Here is a 19,462-nt window from a genome sequence, read left to right on the forward strand (position 1 = left end):
GAGCCTTGTGATTGGACGTTATCACCTTTAGCAGGCAGCTAGATACGGATCTCTCTGTTCTTTAAGCTATCTCTTTCTGCACGCTTTTCAGGGGTGATTTTGCTTCTGCTGGATCGTCTGAGGAAGCTGAGATGGGAGCAGATGTGGAGGCTGACTGCAGAGAGGGAACTAATGAGCATGCTGTCCACCTCCCTGGCAGACCAGGTAACACACACAGACACATACCTTTAGATATAACTCAAAATGAACCGTTTCACATGGACAAATCACAAAAACATCTGTACTGGTTGTGGGAGTTTGACCAAACATTCAAAGGGGATATATTATATAGTTATATATATATATATATATATATATATATATATATATATATATATATATCACTTTGGGATTTTAGCCTTTGCAGACCATTTACATGCACTAAAACCTTTTATAATACACTTCAGGAAAAGATAAACCCCAAAAAGCATTATACGGCCTCTTTAAGACCGTGCCCTTTTGGGTTTTTTTGCTACTGCTACCTGAACATGAAGTTAAACTGAGCTGCAGTAAAGTGCTCAAATGCTTCAAATGAAGTACTTCTTACAACTTGTTATCCAGCTGCGTCTAAAGGTCAAACCACTTCTGCCTGTTGTGTATGGCAGCACTGAAAAACATGGTGTAAAACATGCTGTCAGCCTCCTCCGGGCTGCACCACACATCAAACAAAAGGGCATAAAAGGGTAAACATTTAAACACACTCACACATTTTCCAGCATGTTACACTCACTTGTCCACTGGAAAACTGACGAAGGGAATTAGTTTGAAGAATGAAAAAAATGTAAAAGTCAAAGCCCTTAATACTTTCTAACCTCCCCACACTTGACTAATCTTTCTTGTAAAAGTGGGAGTGATTGTTTGGTTTTGGAAAGTCACAAGAATGGTCAAAATGCAGCCCCCAATTTCCTTTCTGGCTCAAAGGTGGGCGGGGCATGAGGTTTCAGAAGATATCCAATGATCTGACAAGCATTTTGAAGCAGACTGACTCCTTATAGAAGCCCTGTTATGCTTTTAGGGGTTTTCCCTTTCCTGTAGTGTGTTTATATATTTTTGTGTGCATGTAAATGGTCTGCAAAGGCTAAAATCCCAAAGTTCCCCCTGTCTCATTTCAGACAGAGACCTTTTTGAACATTAAAGCATGGAAACATGTCACAGGAGAGACACTAAATACAGATATGAACCTGAACATTAGCATAATATGGCCCCTTTAAAGTACACTTTATCCATTCCAGTTGAGTGTACCTGAAGGTCATAAATATATTGATCTTAAACTATGCAGAATTCTATGTGTAACAAGTATTAAGGCAAGACACTGAGACCTTGGTGAAGGGTCTCTTCATTATCTGGGAGCTATTCAGAGCTCATCTAGATGAGAGGTGCGTTTATGAGATTTTAATTAAAACTTCATTAGGATAGTCCCGCAGGGTATGCAGTTTGGAAAATGAACAGGGTTTTTGCAATAGCTTGAGCAATCCATCTGCATTTTGCTGTATGAGCTCCTCCAATGGACTGGCAGCCATCTTTATCACAGCATTCAGAGAGTTTTATGTCTGTAATTACCAAGCTGGAATCTGTCACTCAGACTTTAGTCTTGTGAATCTGAATGTCCCGAAGTCAAAAAAGTCTTAACTAAATGTAACAAAGGACTAAAGGTAAGCTCAAAGCAATTTGAAGCATTCAGCTTTACGATGACACAGGCTTTAAGGAATTGAAGCCTGAACATCTGGAACATCTGGGGACGTACAAAACCCTTACTAAGGAGAAGAGTCAGGAAGAAACCGTCTCTATCATAACTAAATGATTGATGATCTGTTATCTTTGGAAACTGTGTGCGCTTATATTTGGACCGTTCATAAATAGGTGGAAAAAATCAAGAGCATAATAAAATATTAGATTTTTATAGAAAAGTATAATAAATTATGAAAGACATGTTCAGATATTTTCTATATGTATGCATAAATATATATATATACCAGAATACTTAATGATAATTTGTCACGGAGGAAATTGGGTTTCGTGACATTTGCTCCATTTTAATATTAATTTAATAAAAGATAAATAAATAAAAAATAATTTATATGTTTATATTCGTGCAAATAATAAAAATATGTACATAAACAAAGGAAGTAAAAGTGTGAAAGATCAAATAAAAATAGATATATAAACATTAGATATTTACAGTGGTATATTTGTACTAATAACTTACTAATACTGGATTGCATTGTTTGCAAGTGTTTGGCTGAAGTAAAAAAAAGACATGTATATATGTATATATATATATATATACTGTATACATACTGTATGATAATTTAAGAAAGTGTGCATGTTTGTTGTTTTACTATGTTTTCTAAATTGGTCTTTAGTTTAAAATCCTTGTGTGGTCATTGAAAAAGCGATCGAACTGTGATGTGCAGGCCTGTAGATGATGAAACATAAGGGAAAGCATACGGCTCAGTGTGTGTGTGTGTGTGTGTCCGCAGGACATCTTCAACGCTGTGATCAAACAGAACCCGTTCCTGGTGCACCAGCTGCCCTGCTTCTGGAACGTCCAGCTGTCCGACCACACCCGCTCCGAGAAGTGCTACAAAGACGTGTCGGACCTCAAGGTGAGCCCCTGCTGTCCCCAATATGCTCACACTGTCACACACACACACACACACACACACACACACACACACACACACAATACCTGACCTACATTATTCAGGAGCCCCAGCCAGCCACACACTGCGGACCGCACACTGAGAGGCAGAGTAAAAGCATTATGGATTATGTTAACCTTGTAAAACGTCATGTCTTTTCACGTTCTAGGAGATGGGTAAAAAGCCTGTTATTCCCTGTTGATGCAGCATGTTGGATGCATGTGTGACAGACTGTTTCAAAGATATATTTGATTATGCTTAATGGCTCAATCTCAGCAGTTTTCCCCCACATTTTGATTGGCCTCCATTACACAGCAAAGATACAACGGCAATGATGTGGGTCACAATGCCTGCCGATGTTTTATTGGCTCCGTCAGTGTCACAGCTCGTTTAATATCATTGCTCAAGCATACATTAGCCTTCCTTTCAAATGAGTCGATCGCCAAATATTGGATGAGTGAGCCCTGATGTTGTCAAATTCACCGAGCAGAATTGACACACAGTTAGAGCAAGGGAACAGCCAAATTAATAAATGACAATGTTATGTTACGTCAAATACCGATAACAAAAACTTTAAAGGAATACATACTCTTACTTCACTCGGTGGAAACTGATTTGATGGGATGCAACTGTTTTACTGGTTGGTGCTTTACAATAAAATGACAAAGAAAAAAAGGACCCAGAAAACCTTTTTCACTGCTTTTCCGTCTGTGTTTCTTCTGCCCAGGTGATCCACTGGAATTCCCCCAAAAAGCTGCGAGTAAAGAACAAGCACGTGGAGTTTTTCCGGAATCTCTACCTCACCTTTCTGGAGTACGATGGCAACCTGCTGCGGCGGGAGCTGTTCGGCTGTCCCAGTGAAACAGACCACAACAGCGAGAACGTAGGTGCAACTGCTTCTGTGTTTCTGGGTAAAGCCTGATACAAAGATATGAAGTCGGGGTGGGGGGGGGGGGGGAACTAGCAGACAGTGATGTAAGGGTTAGTGTCACACTTGAGTAGAAGAAGAACTATAATGGACTTTTCATTATGGAGAACTTTCTAACTAATGTTTGGGTTGTTAAATGTCAGTTCTTCTTCTTCCTGACTTGATTTCATACTTTCTAATTAGTTAGATATTCCTTTGATCATTCTTTGTTAGGTCCTGTGTTGCATTAAATAAAACATGTCCTTCACAATGGAACAAAAAGTGGAGGAGGTGGACTTGATGTGATTCACAGAGATTAAGATCATATTTAATGAAACACACTGCAATGAAACTCTTTAATTAACTTCTCATTTGAACCACTTTGTTTCATGACAAATGAAAGGCCCCTCTAATTTGTGTTCTCTCCTACAGACCCCCTAACCTTCCTCTAGTTTTTTGGAGTATTTCTCTGATCTGTTAACTTTTCTTACACCTTGCTTTGATAGAAACTTGGTTTTCGGGTGATTTTAACATAAATGTAAGAATCCCCTTTGGTCTCTTTTTTAATACGGATTTCAAAGACCTGATGAGATGTATAAATCTTACTGAGTTAGATGAGGGTCCTGCTCACTTAAAGAGACACACCTGAAAGTCTTAGGCGCCGTTTACACGAGGAGAAAACTGCTTGTATCTGCATAGTTTTGCGTGCGTATAGCCCTATTATTTACACGAGGCCGATAGAAACGGACCCCACAAACGATAACGGGTCCCAAGGTGGATAGATTTGCAAACGAAACGCTCTGGGGGGTCAACCGAGTCCGTGTAATCACCTCTATACGAATATTTCCTGAAAAAATAACGATAGCCCCACCTCTCCTGCTCACTGCTGTAGCATGGCCAGTAGCCATCTGTAACGATCAACTATCAAAAATAGCTGTGTTAATTAAACGCACAAGGGGTTCTTGAATGAAATAATATTATAAAAGGCAAACCAGAATTGTTAACGCCCAATATACTCCTTAAACAAAATAAACAGAGTCAGATTTCATGCATTGATCCATTATATTGACAATTTTCCAGCCAAACAACACAAACAAAATTAAACAGTCCGCTCTGCGATACACCAAACTTGTCTTTACTGCCTAATCCAGGCCATTATTGTTCATTGCTCCTGCGCCCGTCGGCGGCAAAAAGAGAAATGTTTGTAGGCAGAGGACCGGCGTGTCCCAGAGAAGCGATCTCACCCTTTCAGTTAACTTCCCCGTTGCATTTATCCATATGCTGAGGAAATGACTATATCCCGCTGAATACCAGCAATCGCCACACACACTTCCTCCTGTCAGTAGCTACTGCTAGTGCTACTGCTACTGACCATGCTACAGATATTAGTGCAAAATCTACAGCTCCTCTACCACAACCATCAGCAACAAGTGGACATGGAGAATTACATGAACTACATGTTGCTAAATACACCGCGGGGCATAAAAAGAAGGGTAGCCATGGCAACATTGCTCCGGGGCTGCTCGGGCTGCTCTTCTTCGTTGCTTTTGGTGTATTTTGGCGGAAGTTACAGCGCCACTTACAGTCCCGGCATATGTACTACAGCGTTTCCAGCGGTCTCGTTTGAACAGACACGTTAAATGAAACGAATGCATGTGAACGGAAGACTTTTTTGAATACGCATACTGTGCATAAACGCAAACGGTCCCGTGTGAAGGAGGCCTTAATCTCTCTGAAGCTAGCTTCTGTGTTTCTGTCTACAAAGCTTATATTTTCAAGGCCCTCCTTCCACCTCCTTCTCTCAGAGTGTATGATTCTTGGGTATCAAGTGATTGGTCTACCTGCCTATTGATCTACCAAACGGTCCATTGAATTACCTGTCCTCCTGGTGAAGTCTGGCTGTTGTTCTTTCGGCTCCTCAGTGGTGGTGCTGTAAGAACAGCTGGCTCTGTGGAGTGCTATAGAGTGTCAGTCAGAGCGGGTGTGGACCGAACAGATGGTGTTACCGTAACACATACTCAACACTGACATTCCATCTGGTGTTGGGTTACTTTAAACATATCTACATGAGGGATGATGTTGACATACAATCCTTTATATAACGGCTCCTCCGGTCCCTTCACTAACAACCAGGCTGCCCAAATCGGCCTTCACACACTGGTGTTTGCCTACCGATCTTCTTGCATTCAAGACAAACCATGCACGCAAGCATTTGGAATTCGCTCTGCATCGGCCAATCAGCTCGTTCTAACTCACTGTGAGTGGGACCCAGGTTCCCCTCAACAAGAACACAGCTGTTTTCTATGGAACGGTGGAACGAGCTTAAAACGGCTATAAGTCTACACGTGTTCCCTCACTTAGACCTAACACAAAAAACATTCAACTAATAACATTTGAAAAGCTAATTTGAAACAAAAGCAGCTGCCCTTACAAAGGTTTTGGCTTTTTTGAAGCAGATGTATTTCTGAGTGTGTATCTTCACAGTTTATGGATAAAAGAGTCCGTTAAATGAAATGTAGTGTAATACCTGATAGTAACAAAATGGATATCTTTAAATAGAGAATTAAGAAAAGTGTCTTCATTTATAAACCAAATGTAGTCAAATCAGATCAGAATCAGATGAGATTATATGACCTTTATTCGTCCCACATAGGGGAAATGTACATTGTTACAAGATGGAGACAAACAAATAAAACAGTATTAGAAAGGGCATGCACATAATATTTACACGGACACGTTGTCCAGCAGGGAGGACAGCTTGGTTCCAAGTCAAGAATACAATGATACACAAAAACATGGAACAGAACCATTCAGAACAGGTTCCAACACTTAGACTGTAGACTTGCTTGGACCACATGTTGTAAACCTGGTTCATGTGGAGCTCACTGAGATCATGCTACCCAGCATACTGTCAGGACTCTGTCTTATCGTTCAGACTGTTATTCCACAGCGTGTTAGCTTCTAACCTGCTGAAGGTCAGAAGTGTTTCCAGGACCAGCCTCTATGGGACCAGCCCTAGAATAATTCAAGTGTCAGCTCTGCGGTCACTTAATCAAATTATAATTTCCCATCAGGGTATGCAAGAAAAAAAAATTCCCCAACCCACACTTCTAATGTGTCCTTAACTCAGGAAATACTTTGTTCGCTCCATTTTTCAGACTTTGATCAGTGATTTAAAGCCCATTAAAGTGATGATTAGACTAATGAAGTCACTGAGGGGTTGGCTCCAGCAGCACACTGCAGCCCGGGCTCCTTCAGGGCCACAGCGTCACTCCAGTCCAATAATAACACCCTTCAAAGCAGGGCCACACAGGAAGTGGCAGCCCATTAGCACCCACTCTGCGTTTGTTTGTTTGGACTTCCATCTCCACTTAAATTATTGAGAAAGTTACCAACACCTGAATGCTGACATCCATTCATACTTTGGTTGACATGTTGCCTCATCAACAATTGGACAGTATTCACACAGAAGCAGAAGGCTCCTGCCAATCCTCTATGTCCATTTGACCAAAGAAAACAAACAAGAGCTAATCAGGGATACATTATTGGAACTGCATTTATTTGTACTGAATTGTAACAGCTTGTTGCTAAATGGATTTATGTGGGATTAGAGGTCTGAGTCTGGACAGACTGGGACACAGAACAGCCCTCAAAATGTAATCCTAAAGCTCCAGCCTAACCCCCCCCCAAAGGTTCAGTACACATGCAGACATGGACACACACTGAAGTTCTACTAGTGGCAAATAGTTGTTTATTCAAATGCCTAAGTACGATGCAGGTTTATATTTACCTGATAAAGCCCTCTGGTGGCATTATGACTCAGGGGCAAAGGCTGGACTAATATGATGTTGTTATGAACACCTTGGAGGGGGGTGTGGGCGTGATGGATGGGTTTAGCAAGCATGTGACACAGGAGCCCACGCTCTGTTTGCTGTTACCCACCAACAGTCATTTTGCTTTTAGTTTGTAACCATGACAACAAAGGTTCTCAAACCTTAAAAGGTGAGACCAAAACTTGACCTTGGAAACAGAATTTGATGAGATAAACTCGCTTTAATGTCCTTTAGGTAGCTTTTTCTGGAGCTCTTGATTATATCGCATGATATCCATTGCAATGTTTGAGATGGAACTCTTGTTGTCGTGTTAATAATATCCTACTTTTACATTTTGTTAGCTGTAATTTGGCCCTTCATATTGTTTATTTGACAGATTTTTTTCATGGTCCACTTGTTTATATTTGAAAATGTTTAGTTCTGTTTTATTTTCTATTTTGTGTATTATATATTTGTTTATTTTTCTACCCTTATTATTTTTCAAATGATGTGCAAGGCCTTGTTTTAACATGCTGCTGTGACGAAAAAAAAATCCCATTTGGGATTAATAAAGAATATCTTATCTTCATTGTTCTGAACCCTAACCCTGATAAAGTTTAGTAAGACTGTTTGTCAAGTGATTTACAATCTGTCTGACCTCAACCTATAGAATCACTGTGGTACGATGATACCGTTACTTAGGATCACCTTTAGTAGTAAACCTTCTTTCCCTAAAGTGACCCTCTCCTCCCTCCCTGCAGCTTCAGAAGACTCTGTCAGAGCTGGACGAAGACGACCCTTGCTACGAGTTTCGTCGAGAGCGATTCACCGTCCACCGAACGCACCTCTACTTCCTCCACTACGAGCACGAGCCCAGCCCCGACAACACCGACGTCACTCTGGTCGCCCAGCTCTCGATGGACAGGTACTTTTGGTAACACTGCACTGAACTACTTTGTTTTTTTAATCGAGAGAAAACATTCAAATGGAAATGAACTGCTAAAAAGTATTTAGGATACCTCTACTTATTGGTGTAGTGATATTGATACCCTCTCTGTGACCCGCCCCCTGCAGGTTGCAGATGCTGGAGGCCATCTGTAAGCACTGGGAGGGGCCTATCAGCCTGGCCCTCTACCTGTCGGACGCTGAGGCCCAGCAGTTCCTGCGCTACGCTCAGGGCTCCGAGGTGCTGATGAGCCGCGGGAACGTGGGGTACCACATCGTCTACAAGGAGGGACAGTTCTACCCGGTCAACCTGCTGCGTAACGTGGCCATGCGGCATGTCAATACGCCTTACATGTTCCTGTCAGACATCGACTTCCTGCCCATGTACGGCCTGTACGAGTACCTCAGGTAAGAGGAGCAAAACTGAAACCGCTAGTGACCCTTACACTTGGCTTGATGTTTCTTCAGAGCAAGAAACGCAATTTTTATCCCATTTTGTTAGATGTTGCAAATGTATGTAATCCTATTTCCTCTCTTTGTATTTAAAGGAAGTCAGTAGTGCAGCTGGACATGGCCAACGCCAAGAAAGCTCTGGTGGTTCCCGCCTTTGAGACGCTGCGATATCGTCTGTCTTACCCAAAGTCCAAGGCTGAGCTGCTCTCTCAGCTGGACATGGGCACTCTCTTCACCTTCAGGTAAACAGCTCGTACTCATTTATTTTTTGGTGATATAAAACATTTAAAAAAGTTCAATGAACATGCACTGCGTGTTCGTCAATAGTCACTCTATTGAACGCTGTTGGAATATAGCGCTCGCAAAATACATTTTCTTTAACTCCTAGCATTAGCTTTAGCCTAGCACTGGTGACTAACAGGCTATTACGTCACATCATAATTATCTTTTAAATCGTCCTACTCACTGATCAGCAAGAGGCACTACAATTGTTATCCTACATATAGATAGTATAGTTTTTCTTTGTTCATTCATATAGGAGTAGAACGCTCTGTTTCTCTGAACAACGAGCTAGCTTACATTTTCTTAAACTCCTAGCGTTAGCTTCAGCATACCTAATCATCTCCTACGATATCATCCCTAATGATAAGCAAAAGGCTCTACTTTTTAATATTATACATATAAAGAAAATTGAATTCAATGCGATTTAAACAAACTGGTTTGTTAACGTAGAATAATGCAGAAATAAACCGCCCTCTTTCTTCGAACAACGCTCAACGTGCATTTCGTGAAGATTGGATGAACAAATGCACCCGTAGATAATTTGCTGTGTCATTTGAGACTGAATCAGGATCTGGATATAGAACTGAGGGGGTCTGGCGAGAGAAGGGGGTCCGGCTGTCTGCAGGTTGGATTCAGAGAGGACAGGAGAACAGTGGTCAGCAGAGACATCAGTATCAATACACTCATTACCCAACACAGTCTCACGGCATTTCGTGTTATAGTCACGAAATTAATCTATTGATTCGTGTTCACCAACACGATTTCGCCATTTTCTTCGTGTCACACAGAACGATTTTAAAAGCAATGTAAATAATAACAAATTAGAAGGTAAAACAGATTTTTAAAAATACAGATTTCAGTATTCTGACACAGAACAATTTTAGAAGCAATGTATTTCTATTGGTAGTGTGTTTCGTGCCTGCACCAAATAATAACAAATTAGAAGGAAAAAAAGATGACAAAAAATACAGATCTCAGTATTCTGAGGCTCTGAGCCATTTCTTTTCCTCGCGGACGACAAAAAAACTCCGACATTATACAATTTAAAATAAAAGGGATAGGGTTAGGCTTAGGGTAAGATATTGAGTAAGAAAATGTGTTTATGAACCACACAGCTTCTGGTCTTCCAAGACCCGACCGGACAAAAAGATGTGGTGCAGGCACGAAACATACTACCAATAGAAATACATTGCTTTTAAAATCATTCTGTGTGACACGAAAAAAATGCGAAAATCGTGTTGGTGAACACGAATCAATAGATTAAATTAATTTCGTGACTATAACACGAAATGCCGTGAGACTGGGTTGCATTACCAGGGACAAAGCGCCATTTGTAACATTAAAGCCACTGGAAAGTCTCCCGGCTGGTGTTTAAATGTGAGAGGGGGAGGGGCTCCATTTTCTGCTTCGTCAGCGCTTTGCTCTAACTATACATCTCAATTAAAAAGCAGCCGTCATCATTACAGTAACAGGCACAATATGTTGGTAAGGGAAGGAAGAGGGTCATTATGTGTTCCTCCTGTGTGCAGTCCATTCAGTCACACTTACTCTGCTCCTAGAATAGTCTGTATATATATGTGTTATTATTGTATCTAGTTAGTGAAGAAAAAAGTGTCCTGATGCCACAAAGACTTTGCATTAAGTCTACAGTGTTAGGTAGACACACTGTAGAAAAACATCCAGACTTTTCAAACCTTCTATGATTGAGTTTCAATATCAAAATGCCTCCTAATTTATTAGTAACTATCTATCTATTTATTTGATAGTTTACTGTTTTTATTTATTGAAATACACAAACCTAACAGATAACAGATGAGCAAGAAGAGGCAGAAAACCCACTTGCCTCCACCTAAATAATGGTAAAATGCACAACTTTATTGAAAACACAAGATCAATAGATTCAATAGTGACATCAAAGTATTAAAACATATAATAAAAAGAGACAAAAACAACTATACATCTTACTTCTTCTCAGAAAGCATATTTGACACTCCCTCCAACTTAGTTTTTCTTTCCTCCTCCTCCTCCTCCAGGTACCATGTGTGGACTAAAGGCCACGCACCAACCAACTTTGCCAAATGGCGCACAGCCACCACGCCCTACAGGGTGCAGTGGGAGGCGGACTTCGAGCCGTACGTCATGGTGAGGAGGGACAGCCCGGAGTACGACCGCCGCTTCGTCGGCTTCGGCTGGAACAAGGTGGCTCACATCATGGAGCTGGACGCACAGGTACGAGACCCAACGCTCACTTTCTGTCTGATTAACGTCTCAGATTGTCTCAATGCTTTATGGTGTCTGCGATTAATTAAAGTATTAGTTAAAATATCTTAAAATAAGAAATCAGTTCTGTGGTTCATACATGGATATCGTCGTACCATTCCTCACGCCCGCATCATTTACCGTGAAACCGACCGTGAGCGACAGATGTGAATCATGTAAGTTATGGTTTACTTTCAACACTATGTTAAACCAAAAGGTGAACCACTAAGAAAGCCAACATTTCACGGTGTTGGGTGGTGTTTAGTTTTAATTTTCCTTTTTCTAATTGGAATTTAAACCTTGGTAATCAAGAAAAAAGTCATTTAATTTATCCACATTTATATGGCAACATGATTAGAACACACAGGGCAAAATATTTTGATCTGCTCCTGTAGTCCATCTACGGAAAAATGTAGTTTTTCCACGGCGGACGCACATCATGGCGCATATAATGACAACTCCAAGTGTCTTTTCCTAAAGAAAGATGAATTCTCCTTCACATCTTCCCTTAACCCCATGACGTCCTCACTGAGGTTAAGGACAAATGGTTAGAAAAAGACATGATTTTTTTTTTTGACAACATTTCACATTTGTAGCGATCAGCCGCCCACACTGAAACTCCTCTTCCTCCTCTCTTCACAGGAGTATGAGTTTGTGGTTCTGCCCAACGCCTACATGATCCACATGCCTCACGCGCCCAGCTTCGACATCACCAAGTTCCGCTCCAACAAGCAGTACCGGGTCTGCCTGAAGACCCTGAAGGAGGAGTTCCAGCAGAACATGTCGCGGCGCTACGGCTTCGCTGCCCTCAAATACATGACGGCTGAGAACAACAGCTAGCCACCACTGCAGACCCTCACCCCCCCGGGCCTGAACTATTGACACATGGGCCGGGGAGTGGGGGGGGGGGGGCAGGGGGTGGGCACAGGAAACAGACAGGGTTACTTTGAGACTTCCCTCAGACTTTGTTCGAATGTTTGACCCTCAGTGTGGGACTGCATGGGTCTTTATGTTCTCTCTTTGTCCTGTGGATGGAAGGAGGGGATTCACTTCTGCCAGGATGGAGATGACGGGGGTCCGACTGTGTGAGCCATGGCCCTTAAATCTGACAGACAGGAACATTCGATGCCTTGTCATATTTGTAAGGCCAGTGACAGAGTTGTTGGCTGTGTGTAACATTATGTAAGCGTGTGTGCAAATGTGTGAGTGCGTGTACATGCAGGTAGACGTTTCTGCAGGACAGTGCTTAGCGAAAAGCTTAAGGAGAGATGATGAAGTGAAGCATTGTGGGCTTACAATCTGTGCGCACGCCTTCCAAGTGCCAACGAAAAGCAGCAGCAGCTGTCTGACTGACAGCAAACCCCCGACTCAAATGCAAATCGTCACCAGGCGGCGAGATAAGACAAAGCGTTTCCGTGTCCACATAGATTTTGAAAATCTCATTGTGACGAGTGACACACACTCCGATATCGAGGCGAGCAGCCAGCCGCTGCTTAATTTGTTTCCTAGCTGATGCATATCAGAATAAATCCTTCTCCTCGTATGACAAGGGAAGTTAAGTGCAGAGCTGGAGGTTGATATTCAGGGTGTCTCCACATCAGCGAGCTGCTACAGAATGTTTCCCCGTGTTCATTTCCGATACACAATCTGACAGCAGCCGGTCGGCGTGGGTTTCTTTTTTATTTGTGGATTTTAAATGGATGTCGGTGCGGTCTGCACAAACACCTGCTGGAAGGCCTGTCAGTTTGTGACTCCCCAACACACACAGTATTCATTTTTAACTTTTCTTTCCAACCATCAGTGTTATTTATCAGTGTGTTTACAGTCCTGACGGGTGGAGCAGGAGGCGTTATTGTCTTCTGATCTGAAAGAAAGTTTGAAAAAAAGCTATTTTTCTCTCACTCTCACTCTTTCTATCTCACTCTGGCCTCTAGTTTGACGACATTATCGTGGCGCCCAGTAACGCTGCAGTGGTGTGTGTTCTCATGTTTCGTTGTCACACCATCAGGCTAGATGTGGTGATCCTGATTTGTTGTGGATATTCTGTTCAGCTGATACAACCAAGAAAAGCATATCTCTCCCAGATAATGAAGACAGACATTCACTGTAGCATTATACTCATTTTATATGATAAACATATCATAACACTGGTCTTGGGTACATGCATTAAGATGCATGTTACTATATGATAAGGTCAATTGAAACTAAAGTTTGAATGGACTACAGATAATCGAGAAATACGACCTCAAAGAATGTAAAGTAGGTTAATATCAGTGATATTAAATATAATGATATGGAGGTTAAAAAAGGATTGAAAATCACAAAATGGTTGCAATATGTCCCGGTTTTCCAAGATGCATTCAAATCAGAACTGTGTTTACTCCAATCCACAGGGTGGTGCTAATCAGACCCGGCGCCAGAACACATCTACAGAGAGGGCATCTGATTTTCATGGCAGGGCACACAAAACCGCGGCCAGTGTCGACGCCAGAGATTTTCTTTTGGGGGTGCTGTGGGGTAGCTTGACGTTTCATAGAGGGTGCTCAAACATTTAGGGTTTCCCATTAATGTCCCGGGTGCTACAGTGGAATGTTCTTCTGCAACACTCCCCACATGCACATACACAGTACACCCGCGACTGTTACAATGAAGGCTCGATAATCAGCTCACGGCATATAGGTGTAAGCAGGGGTAAAGTGCTATTTCTTTTAAGTGGGGGGCGTACCTAACCTCCTCTAGGGGGGTCCTGGCCCTCCCACGGTGCCGGGTCTGGTGTTAATACACATGAAGCTCTATTGAAACACCAGAAGAAGAAGAGAAACGTCTGAAGTTTAGTTACACCAAACATATTAGTCATTATTAAACACTAACTAACCAACGTCAACGAAGAGTTGCATTGTATACCCTGTACGGGCTCTCTCACACTTTACCACACAGATCATTTTTTGGTTAAACTGATCAGGGATCAGATAACCACTGCAACAGGTCACTCTCTATAACCATGTGTGTAGACATCGATGGAGCTGGTTCCTTCCTTTCACTTTCATGTGCTTGGAGGAAAACTGATCATTTAAATGTAACCTCAGCTGCCATTCTCACTGAGAGGATTACAAATAAGTAATTCATGTAGACTGATAGTAGAGTATTTACACCTTTTCAAAAAAGGACTAGTATGCGTCTCAAAAAGGTGATTTCCATTCACTTCAGTCACGCATCTCCTGCCACCATCTCAGGCTCGATACATACATTTAATACAAGAAAGAAATCACACAGATGATGTAATACAAAGGAACTATGAGGATTACCCTGTGGCTTTTAACGATTGTTTTGTCAAAGTGCTATTTCCAAGGTCTAAAATAAGCTCTTAGTCTCAGCAGGAGCTCGCATGTCAACACAATGTGTGTTGTGATGGAAAAAGTGGACTTTGAGTTGGAATTGAATTTTCTATTTGATTACAGGTTAAGGCAATTGGTTGTTCATTCCAGCTGCTGGGAAATTGTAGTACGTTTAATACAATACTTGAGAAACACACATATTTGTCGGAGACATTTCCTTATTTTTAAGATTGTACCATCGTTAAACTAGAGGCCTGTTTTTCTCTCTCCGTCTCTCTCTCTGTGTGTGTGTGTGTGTGTGTGTGTGTGTGTGTGTGTGTGTGTGTGTGTGTGTGTGTGTGTGTGTGTGTGTGTGTGTGTGTGTGTGTGTGTGTGTGTGTGTGTGTGTGTGTGTGTGTGTGTGTGTGTGTGTGTGTGTGTGTGGCTCTGCAGGGCTGGGAGGAGCTGCATTGTTTAAAGTAGGACAGTGCTGACTGATGCTGCTACCTGAATAAAAAGCAAAGAGTCAAACGCTGCTGTTACCGTGTTTCATCATTTCCCTCTTCAAAAGTGTTGTTTTAGCTTTGTGAACCCAAAGTAAACAGGAACACTCACTGTCACACACAGAGTAGACAGTGTGTGTCTATACTTTCAGGGACACACAACAGTTTACCACCTTTCTGAGATAAAGGGCCACTCTTTTTTCATGTGTCAGTGTCAGTTTACTCAACAAAGAGCCAATAAAAACCGTTTTTGTGTCTCTGGAGAAGCTTTGTCAAGTCAGGCAATGAGCTGTAAGAACGTTTAGGGTCCCTATTAGCATGTTAGCATAGTAGCACGCGACTACCAAAAATGAGTAGCATGTAGATGAGCAAAGCTACAAAAAAAAAAAAGACATAAGGATCCCAGTTCTATACACTTAGGTCCTATTTTCACAAATGAGCTACGACCCTGAAATTGTCTAGATATTTCCTGGTAGAGCTGACTGTGAGAACGATAATTGTAAACAGAGCAAACCCCCCCCCAAAGTTTAATGCAAGAAAATGCGTATATTTACAGGGGGATAGAAACGCCACCAATACATATTGAGGAAACATTTTCCCATAAAAGGCCTTGGGATGAATATATCCCAATCATACATTTGGACAGATCCTTTTTAATGTGTATAATTTAATTAGCACCTCTAGCAATGAATATGTAAATGAAGCCATATAGAACCCTTTGAGAGGTTAATTTATCCTTATGATCATACATTTGTATTTTATGTAACCCTAACCGAAATATCCCACCACAACAAACTAGATTTAGATTTATGGACAAAAGCATCTGCCAAATAAATAAAAGTAATTATATAAAAGTGATTTCTGTTGTAGGAAAAGAGACTTTAAAAGTAAACTATACAACTAGAAGTGAACATTTGTACTACTACTACTGAGTATTTTCTCAGTTCATACAGTTTAATCTTTAGCCTGTGGTCCTGCTGTTGGGTTGTTTGACGCTGAGGGGACGGTGGGCTGACCTCCCTGCAGATGAAATGAGAGCAGGAGAGTGGAGCACCCAGTTTATCGTCTCCCTGGAGTCTGCCACCCTTAACTTCTCTTCTCGTCTCACGACACCATTTCTCTTATCGCTCAGGCTATTAAAAGTTTTAGTGGAGCTGCTCATTAATTCAATTTAAAATGTAATGCATGAATTTCAGCTGACTTTTTAGACCGTAAATTCAGAGGATTGGATGAAGTTAGCCTTGCAGTGCAGGGCAGGGTGTACCGTGGCCCTGAAGTGCAGAACACAACGGAATAACAGAAAAGACAACAAAAGAGGAACAACTTCTTTCAAGGTTTGGCGAATTGCTATTGGGTTTTTATAAATGGCTGTTCTGTCCTCTGTTTTGTTGCTTTTATGCCACAAAGGGGGGCTTTTGAGGGTGTAGCTTCACCTCCAGCGGTGTTTGTTAAGCAGAACAACATCAAAGTTAGCTTGCCCTTTCAAAAATAAAACCTACATATAAGGTCATATCTCTGGCACAAGCCTTAAGGAAGCCACGACAGTCCCAGCACCTGATGTGTGTTAACCAGGAATTAGGAAATAGTTCCATGATGTCTTTTTATACTAAATAGTAACATAAGCACGCTATCACAGTGGCAATGTTCTGAAGAAATTAAAGTTTTGTCCTGATGATTGGTGCTAGATGAAATGTCAGAGTATCACTCATTTTATTACATTTTTATCCTGAGGAATCCATCAATGTCCAAACCAAATGTTATGGCAATCGATATAAGTGTTGTTTAGTCTCTTTAGGACTCACCAATCGGCCAAAAGCAAAGCTGCTGGCATGGTCAAAAAGTTATTGTAAATTACACTCCTTATCCTTTGAAGGACTATAATTCAAATATAGTTTTTTTTTGCCAAAAGAGGAAGACATACAGGCAGTTACAGGGCCACTCGATATCTGTGAGTCCATTTAGAAAGGAGACATGAAAAGAAGTGAGAGAATTAAGTTTCCACGCAGTTTTTACGACATTTACTTTTCTTTTAAAAAGGAGGCTTGTAACACTATAAAACCCATCATTCCAAAATGGTAAACTGATCATTAATAAACTTGTGTTAATAGTAAATCAATACTGCATTTGATGCTATATTGTGTGCAACTAAAATATATGTTGATGGTTTGCAAACCTTTTAGATAATATAACATTTATAAACATTACATAGACCAACTATCAACCATTAACAAATTATTAACTATGTGTTTATAGATGCTTATAATAGCCAACCAAATAATGTTTGTAGAACGTTTACAAACTAACCACTATTAACAAAGTGTCCATCCATTTTATCGTCTGGTTCTCTTAAATTTGGTCTTATGGTGGATCATGGTTCTATGCTGACACCTAGTGGTCATATTTTTTGGCCTCTGTATCCTTTCAGAAGGTTTTAAGTTGATCTCACAGTACAACAATATTTAAGAATAAACCACCTTAATAAATGCTTATTCCATATGTCTATTAGTTCAAACTGTGTTGTATAAACTTTTGAGACAGTGGTAAAAAGCACATCATGGTGTCAATGCTGCAGCAGATTCTCACTTAATGCCAAAACAACAGCCTATGTCAAAGGTTCCCACAAGTGTCCTCTCTTGTAAATTGTTGATTAACAGATTATGTGGGTCATCCTCCCTAATCCTATCCCTATAACCTGAATGTAAACCGCTTCATGAAGACCATCTTAGATGTTTTGGTTTGATATTGTATAAAATAATATTTACTCAAGGTCAAGACACTTGAACCATCGCCATCAGAGCTAGTATTACCTTAAAGGTCACCTATTGTGCAAAATCCACTTTTTTTTTTGTGTCTCCTCTGTGTAAAGAGATTCTGAAAGTTTCAGGAACAAAGATTCTCTCTCTTTTTGTCCTGATCCATTTATATAAAAACCTGTCTGAAAATCAGCTGATCAGATTTTGGCCACTTTATGATGTCATAACGATTTCTTGGCTTGTGTAACCATTAGCCAATCACCAACCAAGGTAACTTGGTGTGAAAGAGCCTATTGTGTTTTTCACCAAATATCTCTCAGAGGGGCGTGGGGAGTGGCTCCTTATTTTCATCTAAAGTAACAGACAGAGAATCAGCACTTTTCAAACAAGGCTGAAACAGAGGGGATTATGGGATGCTGCAATGATCTGTTTGGTATTTGGAGCCAAACACTTCAGAGACATGTTTTGTATATATCTGAGACCTATAATATATTGATGAAAAAGAGTATAATAGGGAACCTTTAAAGTAAAGATTGTCTGATGGATTTATTCAAACTTCTTTTTTCCCTGTGCTTTCAACCACATCTCAAGGTCTCCTTCAGGGGATGCAGGTCCAGTTTCATGGAGATTAGGTTAACATTGTGTCTGCTTCTCGCCTGATGAGTGTATGTACGACCGTGACAGAGGCAGGCGACAGCGATGGAGAGCCCCCCCCCGCCCACAGGGCCGAGCGCAGTCTCCTCACGTAGGACCTGATGGAGATTGTCTGCAGTGGGTCGATTGAGGCGATCAATCACTGTCTGCAAACCTTCCTCATGCTAGCAGCAACAAGCACACAACCATTCCTCCGACATCACTTCCCCTGGGAGAACAAGATACTCATTTCCTCCTGGAGCCAAATGGTAACAACATAGACATTCAGCTTCGACACACTCAAAAGTCACCACAACATGCCTGTTTTCAGACTTTGAGAAAATGCTTTGACATTTTTGAAATTTCTTTGCAATTGTATGAAAAGCTTTCAGAGCGGCAGTTCTCTGTTACTGTTTTCATTATGAGACCTGAGTCACAGTTTGAGGAACATTTATTCATTTCTGCCACTCGTGTAGAACTGGAGTAAGTGATGGAAATCTGAAATATTTGGACGTATGTCGCTGCCAGGAGGTAACATTACTGATATTCCTGAAATTCCCCAGAGTGCAAGGGTGTAGTTGTAACTACTTGTGATTGAAATTGGGCCTCCGCCTTCAGGGGAAATGTAGGGTTAAGAATCTTGCCCAAGGACACTTCAACATGCAGACTTAAAGGAGCTTGGGTTGAACTGCAGACTTGTTGGTAAGTGGATAATGAACTGTTTGTCTGCAGTTTTACACAGATGAAACAGAAATTGACGTTCTGGCGATGAAAAAATGAACTGTTAACAAAATAACTGGTAGTCCCTGTCAGCATAAAACACCATGCCGCAAAGTAACTGAGCTGATCGACTCCGACGAAGAGAGAAAATCCGACCAGGTAAGTGTCTTCCATTTTCCTAAATCCAGCAAGTAAGTAAG

General features: G+C 41.2%; 1 protein-coding gene across 2 annotated transcripts in view; it reads left to right on the forward strand.

Moving 5' to 3' along the window:
* Nucleotides 1–14,995, forward strand: part of large1 (LARGE xylosyl- and glucuronyltransferase 1) — a 65,299-nt gene extending 50,304 nt beyond the window's left edge. The window contains exons 8-15 of one of the 2 annotated variants that reach the window (XM_034131621.1): nucleotides 92–204; nucleotides 2,520–2,645; nucleotides 3,409–3,564; nucleotides 8,162–8,334; nucleotides 8,475–8,753; nucleotides 8,894–9,040; nucleotides 11,114–11,309; nucleotides 11,982–14,995. In XM_034131621.1, coding sequence (XP_033987512.1) covers nucleotides 92–204; nucleotides 2,520–2,645; nucleotides 3,409–3,564; nucleotides 8,162–8,334; nucleotides 8,475–8,753; nucleotides 8,894–9,040; nucleotides 11,114–11,309; nucleotides 11,982–12,179 — 1,388 coding nt within the window. In that variant the 3' untranslated portion in view covers nucleotides 12,180–14,995. The remainder of the gene's footprint in view (nucleotides 1–91; nucleotides 205–2,519; nucleotides 2,646–3,408; nucleotides 3,565–8,161; nucleotides 8,335–8,474; nucleotides 8,754–8,893; nucleotides 9,041–11,113; nucleotides 11,310–11,981) is intronic. The other variant, XM_034131622.1, reaches the window with a different exon arrangement.
* Nucleotides 14,996–19,462: the final 4,467 nt, after the last annotated feature.

This window comes from Trematomus bernacchii, unplaced genomic scaffold (assembly GCF_902827165.1).
Source record: "Trematomus bernacchii unplaced genomic scaffold, fTreBer1.1, whole genome shotgun sequence".
Lineage (NCBI taxonomy): Eukaryota > Metazoa > Chordata > Actinopteri > Perciformes > Nototheniidae > Trematomus > Trematomus bernacchii.